We start from the raw sequence: 12,387 nt of genomic DNA, 5'->3' as shown, positions 1-12,387 counted from the left end.
CATTGCATTAACGACTCTCCATGCCTGAATCATAGCAGCAAGAAGACAACATGAATGCTTTCTCAGATAGTGGAGGCACAAGGCTGTATCCGAGAAAGAAAAAAGGGCATGGGAAAAATAGCGTCTACGTCAATCATGCACATGCCAGCCATTATTAAATAAAATGTCCCTATGTTGAATGCGAAGACGAAATAGTCGTAGCTACTCTGCATCTAAGAAACGTCACACTTGGATATAAATTCATGTCCCACGCATAAAACTCCCGCTTCGTTCAGTCGCAACCTTGAAGCCGAGCAAAAGAACGCCGGCGCTCAAGAGCCGTTAATTCTACCAGAGATTTAATGATGGAAAAGACGGATGCTCTGCTCAATAAAGGTGATACCAAGCTCCGCTGACGTGTCAAAGACGGCCTGGTCGTTCTGGCTACCCGTAGGCGCAGCAATGTACTTGGCACCAGAGCGGGCGACACGGAAGACGTTGTCAATGAAGGGGAACTATCAGACGTGAAAGATTAGCGATTCTGAAGAAAGTGAAAAGAGGACGACAACTATCCCATCTGTGGGTGACGGTGACTGAATTTTTTTTGGGGGGGTGGTAGGGGTTAAGACGTACGAAAGCGTCGCTGCTGACGGCAACCTCGCTCAGCTTCTTCGCCCAAGCCTCGCGCTCCTCGGCGGTGAAGGGCGTGGGGACCTCCTCAAAGCTCTTCTCGTACTCCTCCAGCTCGGGGCCCGATGAGGGGAGCTCGCCGCTGCAGAGCAGGTCAATGGCGTTGCTCTTGTCGGGGCGCTTGGTGCCCTTCTTCCACTTAATGTCAAGGACGCGGTCATGGAAACGCATCCACCAGTTGTCGGCCTTGTCACCGGCAAGACGGGTGCAGTGAATGCGCGACTGCTGGCCAGCGCCAAGACCAATGACCTGGCCATTCAAAGCGTAGCAGACAGAGTTGGATTGCGTGTACTTGAGCGCAATGGTGGCAACGGTGAGGTCACGGAGGGCGGACTCGGGCACGTTGGCATCCTTGGGGGTGATGACTGTCTTGAAGGTGGATTTCGGCACAATAGTGGCGTCATTGCGACGCTGAGAGAGCTGGATGCCGTAGACGGTACGGGTCTCCTGCTTGTAGGGCTCAAACTCCTCGTCCATCTGAAGGACAAGGTAGCGGCCACCCTTCTTCTTGGACAAGAGCTCGAGAGCCTCGGCCGAGTAGCCGGGGGCGATGATGCCGTCCGAGACCTCGCGAGAGATGATCTTGGCAGTCGTAACGTCCACTTCGTCGGACAGGGCAATGACGTCGCCGAAGCTCGACATGCGGTCGGCACCGCGGGCACGTGCGTAGGCCTGGGCGAGGGCGGAGCGCTCAAGACCCTCAATGTCATCAACCATGTAGACCTTGCGCTCCTTGGGGCTCAGGGGCACACCAATGGCAGCACCAGCGGGCGAGACATGCTTGAAGCTGGCGGCGGCGGGGTAGTTGAGCGCGCGCTTGAGCTCCTTGACGAGGGGCCACGCGTTGAGGGCGTCGAGCAGGTTGATGTAGCCGGGAGAGCCGCTGAGCACCTTGAAGGGCAGCTTCTGGCCACGAACGTAGCAGGAAGCATGCTTTTGGTGGGGGTTGGCGCCGTAGCGCAGGGAGAGATGCTGCAGGCCGTTGGCGGCGTACTTTTTGCGGAAGAAGTCGTTAATGGTGGTGTCGTAGTCAGCAGTGTGCTCGAAAGCCTTGAGGGCGTAGAGCTGACGGCTCTTCTCCGAGACGTTGCCCTTGCTCAGCTCCTGCAAGAACTCGGGGTAGTCAGAGGGGTCGCTGAGGATGGTGACGCGGGAGTGGTTCTTGGCGGCAGCGCGAATGAGAGTGACACCACCAATGTCAATCTCCTCGACGGCTTCGGGAATGGTAACATTGACCTTGGCAATGGTGTCCTTGAAGGGGTAGAGGTTGCAGACGACAAAGTCAACCTTGTTAATGTTCTGCTCGGCAAGGTCCTTCTCGTCCGAGGCGAGGTCGCGGGCAAGGATGCCAGCGTGCACGGCGGGGTGGAGGGTCTTGACGCGGCCTGAGAGCATCTCCGGGGCGTGGGTAATGGCAGAGACGTCTCTGCAAAACGTGGGTTAGTGACATGGCAGATATGGAATTTGGATAGAGCTGTGGGATCGTGGTCGCCGTAATTTCTTCAAGGGAAATTGAACGCCGTATTGTTCCGGAGACTTACTCAACCTCAAAACCAGCCTCCCGGATCATTTTAGAGGTGCCGCCCGAGGCCAGCAGGCGGACATTGTTCTTGATCAAGCCCTTGGCGAGATCCAGCAAGCCAGTCTTGTCATAGACGGAAATGATAGCTAATGGGCGGTGACGATAAGAGTCAGCGTATGGTAGCTCTTTTTGGAACGCAGAGAATGGCACAAAAGAACCTTACCGGTCTTGCGCGGCTCCTGGGATGCCATGATTGACTATGTTCAGGTCAGCTCTCAGCCTTTCCTCACTATTCACGCACAGCGTTTTGGGGAAGAGACAAAGGACTGTGAGTGCGGGAAAAAAGTTGGGGGACGAGGGGACTTTTTGGTGCACTATTTGCTGTCCCAAATTTCTAGTCGCCGTAGTGCACAAGCCAGGTTTCGTGGGCAGTAGTACAATGGCGTGTGAGAGTGGAGGAACCCAGCCTTTGTAAATGCACAGCTATGGGAGCACGTACCCGAGTAAATTGAATATGCTTCAAGTCCACAGCACGATACCAGTCAGACCAGAATTGTAATTCGGTGCAATGAGTTGTTCTGTCTATGAAAACCTCTCGCAGAAAGGTTTGGCAATTCAAATTATGAGAGAAAAGGACAATTGGACGAACAAGGGACAATTATCGGCCACTGGAGGGGTCAAGGATTATAATCATTCCCTGTCTTTGGAGGGTGGGCAAGTGGGCATATGTGTGTGTGCGGAACCTGGGCCCGCAACAAGGTCACCGTTTTTTTCTTAGTGGGGGAAAGTGGGAAATAGAGGGGCAGTTGAGGGGCACACAGAGGGACGAGGGGAGGGGCAACACCGCCAGTAAGCTCCGCCAGCAGGAGAGAATTAAGAGCGTAGATGATGCAAGAAATCTGAATGGAAAGTATCGTGCATGTATGGTGGCCTTGGAACATTAGCCTGCAAAACACAATTTTGTTTCTACTTCAATTGCAAGTCTTATGAGAGGTGCATCTGAGGCAAAAAAAAAAAAAAAAAACAAAGTGGGATGTTGCAGCATGAGAAATATCGGTTTGCTGCAGAATCCGGTCTCGGTCGAGGGAACCAATGTGGGCTGTATTTTTGCTGTGCTTTGAGTTAAGCGTGGCACAAGTACTTTACAGGGAATGGTGACGTGCAAAGATACTTGTCATGAAAAGCCTCGCTAAATTTACCCTTCTAGGACGGGGCGAAGGGAGCTGTATTACATAATCCGCTAGCAAGCTCTCATTTTCTTCACCTATTTCTTCCCTTTCGATTTTTCTTCTTCTCCTTCTTTTCTCCATATGAACAACGCAATATTTAACATTCTGATTAAAAGCGTTCCGACGAGATACCCGTCGTTTCTTCTTCGGAAGGGCGATGTGAGGCTTCCATGACATCCGGAAATCGTCAGAAGAATGGAGATTAGTGTAAAACAGCGGATGGTCTTGGGTGCGGTGTCCTTCCTTTTCTTCAATGAAGGGGGTCGCAATGATCAACCGTACAGATATGAATTGAATGATGAATGTAGATCGTCTGCAATGTGAATGAATGAGCTATTCATGCTTTTTCTCTTCATCTATAAGAATAGAGGGCGATGCTCCAAATTTGCGAAATTGGAATCTCGCAAGGGTCGATTTTGCTGTTTGCACGTGGACGTACTCTGTCAGGCAGCAATGAGCGCTTCGGAGTCCAACAGTCCCAGTCCCCCGCGTCGGCTTAGTTGGGTCCCTTTGCGAGACCGTCAATGTTGTTGTCGCTTTACCCGCTCAAGTAGTAAACAATCCGCAAACACCCACCAGATAAAACGAGACCTGACAATGGAAGCTGTGTCAGATGCCAATGTTGCTCAACCAAACTTTGCAAGGATTGCAGAACATCATCGCGGACTCGCCGAGGAACTGTCAAAATGTAGCAATCTGCCTTCGGTGGATACAGGCGCTGCTCTCGCCCAAACCCTAACATCTATAATGACCGAACTACGAGACATGAACAGAAGTTTGAACAGGCGCATGGATGATATGGATCGGCGGATGGACGAGAGATTCGGGAACCTCCAACGGGAAATGCGTCAAGGTTTTCACGATATGCAGCTCCGAATCAAGACTGTGTAAGTGTCTATAATAGTTATAAACTACAAGCGAGAATGCTAATTCGCAGGACCAGAGACTCGAACAACATTTCACGATTAGTGAATAGCCAAATCGTCTCAAACACTACAGATTTGGCACCGTTATGTGCCCTTCAGACAGGAGACCCAATTGAAGGCTTTCCACAGACGCCGTCTGAAATTGCTCGTTTATCAAGTGAGTACTTGACAACAAGCTCATTGCGCCTTCAACTATCCAGGTCCAACTTTCAAGAACAATGATATCAATTTCTGACATATGACTCGTGTCCCAGGCCAACAAATCAATTCAATTTTACGCGCTCTCGAGATTGACACCGCTGGTACAATAGATGCAAAAAGACAACGACTACGCTTATACCTTGGACTTAAAGCAGTTCCCGTTTGATAGAAATGAAGGCGGGCTTTTGCTCCGACGCGCCTTTTTCGAAAGGTCCCTTTGAATGACATTTACTGTCGATTTTCCAACATTGTTCACCGAAAGGAAATTATTTGATTGGCATTCGAACATGTACAGGATATACCTTGGGAGTCAGTCACTAGAGCCACGGCGCGGGATTTGGGGCTATGTTATTTCGGTCGCATATGTTATACGCATACAGATTTATGATGGGACATTGGGAACACGGATATACTGGGAAAATATTTTATAATAACGACGAAACGATTTGTTACTCTGCTGGTTTTTATTTTGGACATGAAGAATATAATTTCAAGATTAAATTTCGGCCACAAACGCTTGGCACAGAAATGACGTTGGCAACGAGTTATACCTTTTTTTTTTTTTTTTTTTTTTTTTTTTTTTAAAAAAAAGAAAAACAAATGTTCATATATTTTATACCCATGAGATTACCAGTGAAATAAATGCCAAGAGAACAATAATTTCTAATCATCAACGTCGCTGTGGACACTTCTGATCCCTAAAGACACTAATTACTCGCTCTTGGTTAACGCCCAGGAGCTACGGCCACATCAAACACAGGGTCCGTTTCCCCGCTTGCGTCATTGACAACAACACCAGACCAGCTTTCCTTGCAATGTAACCACATATATGCCGTACAACCTGGACACATCAAGACACCTCTGAGACTCTACATGTCACTCTCACGTCAATTGACCCTCTACCCCCTAGCCTTCTCGACATCCTAGCATCCAATACCCCAGCAAGCACTTCACCATTAACATGCCGTCGCCCTCATCCTCCACTTCTCCCCGGCAGAGCCATACGCACAAGAAAAAGCACGTCGACGTGTCCAACAACCTTATCGCCGACGGCAATCTTTTCACCAAAGCTACCTTTCCTCCGCGCTCTACGCGGCATCCCCAACAACAAGCGCAGCAGGAACAATCCGGCCCGCGAACAAGAGTCGAGTCCTACAAGCTCGGAATCGGTCCAGACCCAAAAGGCGGAAAGCCGATCATGTCCACAGACACCAACGTGGTCGAGAGCAATACATCAATAAACGTAACGCAAAAGACAAGGACCAATAACACACAAAGGACAAAGCGCAATCCGAACCTCGTCATCGCGTTTGATCTATACGGCACGCTGCTGTCCACAGAGTCGATTGCGGAGAAGTTGGCAGAGGTCTTTGCCAATGAGATTGAGGAATTCAAAGGCGAAAGCAGCAATGTTAATAATGGGAAAACGGAAAAATCTGGGTCGAGCCCGGCAAGAGAGAAAGCAAATGAAGTCGCGACACTGTGGAGGCGGTATCAGCTGGAATATACCTGGCGGCTGAATAGCATGGGTATGTCATTTCCATTCCTATCTCCATCCCCATCTCCATATTCCTGTTTCCCCTTGTCTTCTTATTGCCTGATTGTGAGGCTCCATACCCCTCATTCTTTTCGTTGAAACCTGAAATCTGAAATCCCACGGATTCAAGCTATTAAATGTGGCCACGGATTCAAGCTATTAATTTAGGTACTGTGAACATAACCTGTCTTTAATAACTAATCCATATACCCATTCATGCTGCACTCAGCAGTTCCAGTTTGTTTTCCAGATAAATATACAATCTAATACAAAATAGACAAATACTATCCCTTTTCCACCGTAACTCGTCGATCTCTGCACCACGCACTGGCCGAGGCATTCCCGTCCTCGTCCTCGTCCTCGTCCACTGCTACCACATCTTCCCGCAAAACCAAAAAGGTTCTCTCCTCATCCGCCATCCAGACTGTCATGAGCGCATACGATTCACTATCGACATTTCCCGACGTCAATCCTGCCTTGTCTGCACTCGCCAAACTCCAGCAGTCCTCCTCCCCTTCTTCCTCTCCCCCATCCCCCTCCTCGTCCTCCTCATCCTCCTCGTCCCAGAAACGAAACATTACAGCCGTAATCTTCTCCAACGGGACACAGCGCATGGTCTCCAACAGCGTGACCAAATCCTCCGACTTACGTCCGCATTACCCGCATTATCATCATCCTCATCATCAACAGCAGCAACAGCAGCACCTGTTCGACAAACTCATCACCATGGATGATCTGGGACTACGACTCTACAAGCCCGCGCCAGAGGTCTACGAGGAACTAGCCACGCGCGTGGGAAAGGACGGAGCTGTAGCCGCATCCGGAGCTGGAGCTGTTTCAGATATGGCAGAGTGCATGTTAGTATCTGTGAACCCGTTTGACATTGTCGGTGCGCGCGCCGCAGGGATGAAGGCCGTCTGGGTCAATCGCGGCGGTGGACCTGGCTGGGTAGATTGTTTACTGGAGGAGGAGGACGACGATGACTCCGACTCCGACTCCGACTCCTACGACCACGACCACGACCACGACGATGACGATGATGATGATGATGATGACGGCGAAGAGAGAGGAGGAAACGAGGAGGACGAGGATGAGGAGGAGGATGGGAATGAACAGGATAAAGAAGAGGATGAAAACTACGGGCGTCGAAAACGAGGCGGATCTAAACCGTCCCAAAAGCGACAAGAGAGGAACAAAGGCAAATACAAGCCCACGGCGATAATACCGAGTCTGGAGGATCTGGTAGATGTTATTCGTCCGGAATTGTAGTCCTACAAACATCGAGTGTGTATATATAGCTGTACAAATAAGATCCAAGAATCCGAGAATGGGAGAATCCGAGAGTTGGTCATGATCATACATAACTTACATCACATCCGACAAAAGAGGAACGGGGAGTCCCTAGGTCACTGAAACGGCAAGAGTTTGTATGACAAATTTCATCAATATATGTTTGTATGTTTATGACAGGCTTTACCATACAGAAAAGGTAAATATGGGCTCAAGGCCCTTCCTTGACACAAGCCGATTCGTGATCCAAAGGAAAGGATCTGGGGGCAGAGATATGAGGCGAGAAAAAATAAGATCAGAAGGAAGAAGATGAAGTAGAGGATGAAGTAGAGGATGAAGTAGAGGATGAAGAAGAGGAAGAAAAAGAAGGAAGGTCATATTCATTTCTTCTTACCCTTGGCACTGGCCTTCTTCCCCAGCGCCGCTTCTCTCCGCTTTTCCTCTCGCTCTCTCAGCTCCTTATTGCGCTCTTCGTCCTTGACGCGTTTCTCCTCGGCCAGCATTTCCTTCATCTTACGCGCCTCCTCGCGCTGCTCACGCACGAGCCTGAGCCGCGCGAGATCTGCACGCGCTTCATCCGTCTTGCCCTCGGCATGGAGTTTCATGTAATGTTCTCTGGCGCGCTGGGCGTTGAGCGCCTCCTGCTCGCGACGCGACAGCTGGACGCCCTTTGCCGCGGCCTTTTTCAGGTCTGTTGGCTCGTCCGCGGCCTTGCCGCTCGCTTGCGAGCGCGCAGAGGCAGTATGGTTCGGGTTGGCGGGCATCTCGTTGTCGTCCTCGTTGTTATCGTTGTCGTCGGACCCAGAATCCTCGTCAGAGTTGGGAGGAAGATCGCCCGGCGCGGCGGCCTGTTGGGCTTTTCGTCGGATCGCGGCTTCTTTGCGCGCCTTGGCGGCCTTGCGGCGCTCCTCGCGTGTCAGCTCTGGTTGTTGCTGGTCTTGTTTCTTGGAGCCGGAGGGGCCGGAGGGGCCGCCGGCTTCAGAGCCAGAAGAGGATTCGTCGGACGAGGAGTCGCTTTCTTCGGAGGATTCTTCGGGTTTGCGGCCCTCCTGTTCAGTGTCAGTTTTCTTTTCTTTTTTAGTGTTTCCTGGAGGGGGGTGGGGGGCGGGGGGGTCTTAGTGGAGGTGCGTGGTAGATTTGTCCCAGGATAAAACGTCTGCGACCGAAAAGAGGAGATGTGGGTTATGACAGGGAAGAAGAGGATAGACTTACACCCCACATGCCCATGGGAAGCCCATCTTGGTCAAGCGGGCGCAGGTCTCTGCTGAAATGCTTGCCTCCTATCATCAGTCAGTACTGTCTTGCACTTTAAATTCATCTTCCATCTTCTGCTTTCCGTTCAAACGGAGCAGGAACTTAGAAAGGGATTCATCTTTGTCTCCAACTGTGTCCAAAGTAACGTACCTCCTCTCGACGGCTTGCTAAACTTGCCACCACGTCCACGTCCTCCGGGAGCCATTTTCTTTTCTTTTCTTGTCCGTTGTGGTCAAAGAGTTGTATGTTTGAAGTGTTATTTCACTTTTCTCTTTGTTGCAAAGTCTTGATCGAAGCACGTTTGTGAAATGCCCAGCTTATTTGCAGTCGCAAATTCGGAAAAGTCGGGTGTCAAGACAGGACACTGAAAAGAAGCCTTTGTGTGCCTGAAATATGTTTGCAAGTACTGCGAGTATTTCGAGGATGGTAGGTTTAGCACCGTCCTGCCGTTGAGAAATGTGAGTCAGTAGGCTAGACCAGCAAAACGACGAATAGCGTACACTGTACAGCGTGCACTGTACAGTATACTGCAGTACTGTGCCCTTTTCGTCTTTGTGCGGTTGTGCAGTGTGTGCTGTGCAGTGTGCAGTGCGCAGGGGAAGTGCGTGGTGACTGACCTTCAATCTGTGTCGTGTGGGGAAGTTGGAAGTGAATTATTTACAACACAAGTCGGCAGGGTCGGGCAGGTCAATATGTTTCAGCGTCTGTGCCTGTGCTTGTGCCTGTGCCCCTCTATCTCGTTTGACAAGTCACTGGCCAGGCCCATCTCAACTACCATAGGTGGGTAGGTAACTTATCCTTGGTCGTGGCATACCTTATACAAGTAATACAGAGTATATTTACAATCCTAGTATCTGTATATTATATATTATATATCGATATTGAAAATCTGAGTCACATTTACATCTCTACTAATCTCTTCAGATTCATGACCTTATGTGGAGTACGTTTCAACTTTTTCTTTCACCAACTTTGCACACCAAGTACGGAGTACAAGTAATTGTACGTGTTGTATTTACGCCACATCTCATTGGCCAGACACTAAAGGTACGTACCTTGTACCCTCTTACCCATGTACCTCCTCTCTCCCCTCGCTCCCTCTCTGTGTGTGTCTCGCAGGCTCAGTGTCTACAAGTACTCGCTTAACCTTCCTAAACAAGAACCTCACAACTCACAACTCACCGGGTAACTCCAGCCTCTTCCCTCGCTCGTTCCAACCGAGTCCGCTCCACACAAAACCTCTCTCGCCTCGCTCGCTCCCTTTCCTCTTCTTTTTTTTTTCTTTTCTTCTTCAGAATACGATACCCTTCATATTCACTCTGGCTGTTTCTGTTTGTTTATTTTCACAAATAAATAAATAATAAAATCCCATAGATAGTCTTGGAGGGGAAATTGGAGGGCAGAATATAATTATAAACGTTGGCTTACCCCTCGGTCGTCCGTACCTAGATGGGCGTTGAGGAAATATTAAACAGCGGGACATTACCACTTACTATCCAGTAGTTGCTGCAACTACTAGGTAGATATTATAACTCTACGGGATAGCTATAGCTACCTCAGCTATACCTCGATTGACTTGAACATCTATACAAAAGATGGGAAACGAGACAATAGGACACACGAATGTCTATACGAAAGAGAGGAAAGAATACATTGCAAACAAGACAAGATAATACAATACAACACAATACAATGCAATACAATGCAATACATTATACAAAGAGGGATAGTTGAATGGATGTGAACTGGAGTGAAACGTGACCTGTGACTGGTCGGACACTGGATTGGAACAGCTCTCGACTCTTCAGGGATACTATAGAGAAGATATGCCATGTGTTACAGGTATGTTATTGGTAATTGTACTGTACATGCTCAGAGGCTTTTTCACGCAAAACTCGATGCAATGCCGGTACGCTACGAACAGAGAAAGACGATAACAATGGTGAAAACACTAGAACAGCAACAACGAACGCCATATTGACGCCGGACCCAACGCCGAGGTATGCAGAAAATGTGAAGCAAGCCACCAGTGGGATCTAGATTAGATGACCCTCTGGCGACTGGTAGATATCTAGTCGCACATGTCATATGACCCGTTTTCGAGGAGCAGCTTACGGAAAGGCCGTGATATGGATCTGTTGAATGACACACCCAAGTGATCGAGCCAGGACTAATATCCATTCACTATCCTCTTGCGCCGGCCAGGAATGCAGGTGCCACGTGTCGTGCAATGTTGAAGCCGCCAATGAGGCTGACGAGCCAGAGCACAAGGTACACCACGATGGGGAAGAGTAGAAGTTCAGTGTGGTGAAGGAAAGGGAGCGCTGGCAACGTAATTAGCATACAATGCAATTGTACAAATGGCGGGGTTATATTTCCTAGCATACCGTTATATCCCAGAAACGAGATGACCGTGTAATACCCAGCGGCAACAAGGTAAATGGTGTTGCCGAGGAAAATGGATATCCTAATCCAGTCAGCTTTTGACTATCATACTCAGTCGGTCTCCCGGGGCGCATACCAGTAATCCTTGGATAATAACGGCATCATAAAGAACTGCACGACATAGAGAAAGACCCACACGGGGAAATATGCGCGGATCGCAACCTATTCATGTTAGCAACTGTCATATAGTACCATGGAGCCTGAATTACGGCCTTAATTGACCAAGAGCAGTCTAAAATATGGGATAGGCTTGGCAGGCTTACATCAAAGCAGTATCCGAATTCGAGCTGATCGCCGCCTCGGGGCTCAAACAGGCCTTGCCTTCTCCGGCCAGGCAGTCCGGCAATTGTGTTTCCCAATACTCGTCCAGCGAGAAAGTAGGCGATTGTCGAGACCAGCAGCGACACGCCGAGGAAATGTACAAATATGAAGACGAGCGTAAGACGGACTACTCCTGTTGCGGATGACGTGTATGCGAGACCCCACGCGAGGGCGGTCAAGAGGAGAAAAAAGGACAAGAGATATGTAAATGACGGGTCCGGTCGATGCCAAGTATTTTTTGTTTCTACAAATGTTAGCATGCGTGGTCTCGGGGCGGAAGCTTGGAGCTCTTAAATCGAGGCCTTACGTTTCTGCGGACATTGTTAGCAAACCTGTCTCCAGCTAGTACAATGAACGTAATAAGTCGAGGATTTATGGGGTTGTGAACATGACAGACGGCGGGACATACATGATAATACACCGACCGAAAGACCTTTTTCGGTGCAACAATCAATCTCGTCATTTCCCACACGGCCATTTCAAAGTCCATCTGCGAGAGCTTGAATAACCTGTACGAGAACCTCGATCAGCTTCAGTCCTACATCTTCGTCATGTATCCCCCGTAGATTTTTGTTATCCATATAGCGCGAACACCAGTGTCCAGTCTCACACTCGAGGTCCGTTAATCATACCGTTTGAAAAACTGAGGCATTCTGAACCCTTCGCTTCGTCCAGCATGTATGCCTCCAAAGGCCGGCACGCCATGTTGTCGCGGCGAGGAAATATATGCATTCATAGTGTTGTGGTATGTCTATTGGGAAGTATATCGTATTATTGTGTTCTGTATGTCGCTTTGGCAGTATATCGTATTCCGCTTTCTTGTTTATGAAGACAGCCTGCAGCGTATCAACCCGTCGTCGTCGCAGATCCACCAGTCGAGTGTCAACCTGTCGTCGACTTGCTGTTCAATGTTCGCTGTCTGCTGTCTGCTGTTTGCGGTTGCTGCTCGCTATTCGCTGTTCGCTGTTCGTTGTTCGTTGTCCGTTGTCCGCC

General features: G+C 49.4%; 5 protein-coding genes across 5 annotated transcripts; 2 read left to right on the top strand and 3 right to left on the bottom strand.

Moving 5' to 3' along the window:
- Positions 1-157: 157 nt before the first annotated feature.
- Positions 158-2,749, bottom strand: L228DRAFT_245550 (AICAR transformylase/IMP cyclohydrolase/methylglyoxal synthase). The gene is made up of 4 exons (XM_018332189.1): positions 2,415-2,749; positions 2,211-2,337; positions 613-2,095; positions 158-494 (listed from the first exon to the last, which is right to left on the bottom strand). The coding sequence occupies exons 1-4, from the start codon at positions 2,440-2,442 to the stop codon at positions 339-341; spliced, it is 1,794 nt and encodes a 597-aa protein (XP_018190137.1). The 5' UTR covers positions 2,443-2,749; the 3' UTR covers positions 158-338.
- Positions 2,750-4,017: 1,268 nt separating this feature from the next.
- On the top strand, positions 4,018-4,713 carry L228DRAFT_266905 (hypothetical protein; the record flags this gene model as incomplete). The annotated part of the gene is made up of 3 exons (XM_018334921.1): positions 4,018-4,307; positions 4,364-4,503; positions 4,601-4,713. 3 exons carry the CDS (start codon positions 4,018-4,020, stop codon positions 4,711-4,713), a joined length of 543 nt encoding a protein of 180 aa, XP_018190136.1.
- Positions 4,714-5,378: 665 nt separating this feature from the next.
- L228DRAFT_245545 (hypothetical protein) lies at positions 5,379-7,504 on the top strand. Its single transcript, XM_018332188.1, has 2 exons — positions 5,379-6,076; positions 6,362-7,504. Exons 1-2 carry the CDS (start codon positions 5,509-5,511, stop codon positions 7,351-7,353), a joined length of 1,560 nt encoding a protein of 519 aa, XP_018190135.1. The 5' UTR covers positions 5,379-5,508; the 3' UTR covers positions 7,354-7,504.
- An 18-nt stretch (positions 7,505-7,522) lies between these two features.
- L228DRAFT_245544 (hypothetical protein) lies at positions 7,523-9,272 on the bottom strand. The gene is made up of 4 exons (XM_018332187.1): positions 9,246-9,272; positions 8,779-9,071; positions 8,587-8,654; positions 7,523-8,423 (listed from the first exon to the last, which is right to left on the bottom strand). The coding sequence occupies exons 2-4, from the start codon at positions 8,831-8,833 to the stop codon at positions 7,755-7,757; spliced, it is 792 nt and encodes a 263-aa protein (XP_018190134.1). The 5' UTR covers positions 8,834-9,071; positions 9,246-9,272; the 3' UTR covers positions 7,523-7,754.
- A 1,438-nt stretch (positions 9,273-10,710) lies between these two features.
- Positions 10,711-12,331, bottom strand: L228DRAFT_99568 (UNC-50 protein). The gene is made up of 7 exons (XM_018337048.1): positions 12,027-12,331; positions 11,804-11,903; positions 11,702-11,705; positions 11,337-11,638; positions 11,150-11,235; positions 11,016-11,095; positions 10,711-10,952 (listed from the first exon to the last, which is right to left on the bottom strand). Exons 1-7 carry the CDS (start codon positions 12,128-12,130, stop codon positions 10,813-10,815), a joined length of 816 nt encoding a protein of 271 aa, XP_018190133.1. The 5' UTR covers positions 12,131-12,331; the 3' UTR covers positions 10,711-10,812.
- Positions 12,332-12,387: the final 56 nt, after the last annotated feature.

The sequence above is a fragment of the Xylona heveae genome (genome assembly GCF_001619985.1).
Source record: "Xylona heveae TC161 unplaced genomic scaffold L228scaffold_3, whole genome shotgun sequence".
Lineage (NCBI taxonomy): Eukaryota > Fungi > Ascomycota > Xylonomycetes > Xylonales > Xylonaceae > Xylona > Xylona heveae.
Note: the sequence above shows the minus strand (reverse complement) of the source record. Positions and strands in the feature narration are given on the sequence as shown.

Bases quoted from the DNA above. Each gene is read 5' to 3' on its own strand.
- L228DRAFT_245550 (XM_018332189.1), bottom strand. From the start codon at position 2,442: ATGGCATCCCAGGAGCCGCGCAAGACCG. The intron at 2,096-2,210 runs GTAAGTCTCCGG...CACGTTTTGCAG, and splicing joins GAGGCTGGTTTTGAGGTTGA to AGACGTCTCTGCCATTACCC. The intron at 495-612 runs GTACGTCTTAAC...CACGTCTGATAG, and splicing joins CCGTCAGCAGCGACGCTTTC to TTCCCCTTCATTGACAACGT.
- L228DRAFT_245545 (XM_018332188.1), top strand. From the start codon at position 5,509: ATGCCGTCGCCCTCATCCTCCACTTCTCCCCGGCAGAGCCATACGCAC. The intron at 6,077-6,361 runs GTATGTCATTTC...AATACAAAATAG, and splicing joins CTGGCGGCTGAATAGCATGG to ACAAATACTATCCCTTTTCC.
- L228DRAFT_245544 (XM_018332187.1), bottom strand. From the start codon at position 8,833: ATGGCTCCCGGAGGACGTGGACGTGGTGGCAAGTTTAGCAAGCCGTCG. The intron at 8,655-8,778 runs GTACGTTACTTT...GACTGATGATAG, and splicing joins TAGCAAGCCGTCGAGAGGAG to GAGGCAAGCATTTCAGCAGA. The intron at 8,424-8,586 runs GTAAGTCTATCC...GACACTGAACAG, and splicing joins TTCCCATGGGCATGTGGGGT to GAGGGCCGCAAACCCGAAGA.
- L228DRAFT_99568 (XM_018337048.1), bottom strand. From the start codon at position 12,130: ATGAATGCATATATTTCCTCGCCGCGACAACATGGCGTGCCGGCCTTT. The intron at 11,236-11,336 runs GTAAGCCTGCCA...TAACATGAATAG, and splicing joins AATTCGGATACTGCTTTGAT to GTTGCGATCCGCGCATATTT. The intron at 11,096-11,149 runs GTATGCGCCCCG...TGACTGGATTAG, and splicing joins TTATTATCCAAGGATTACTG to GATATCCATTTTCCTCGGCA.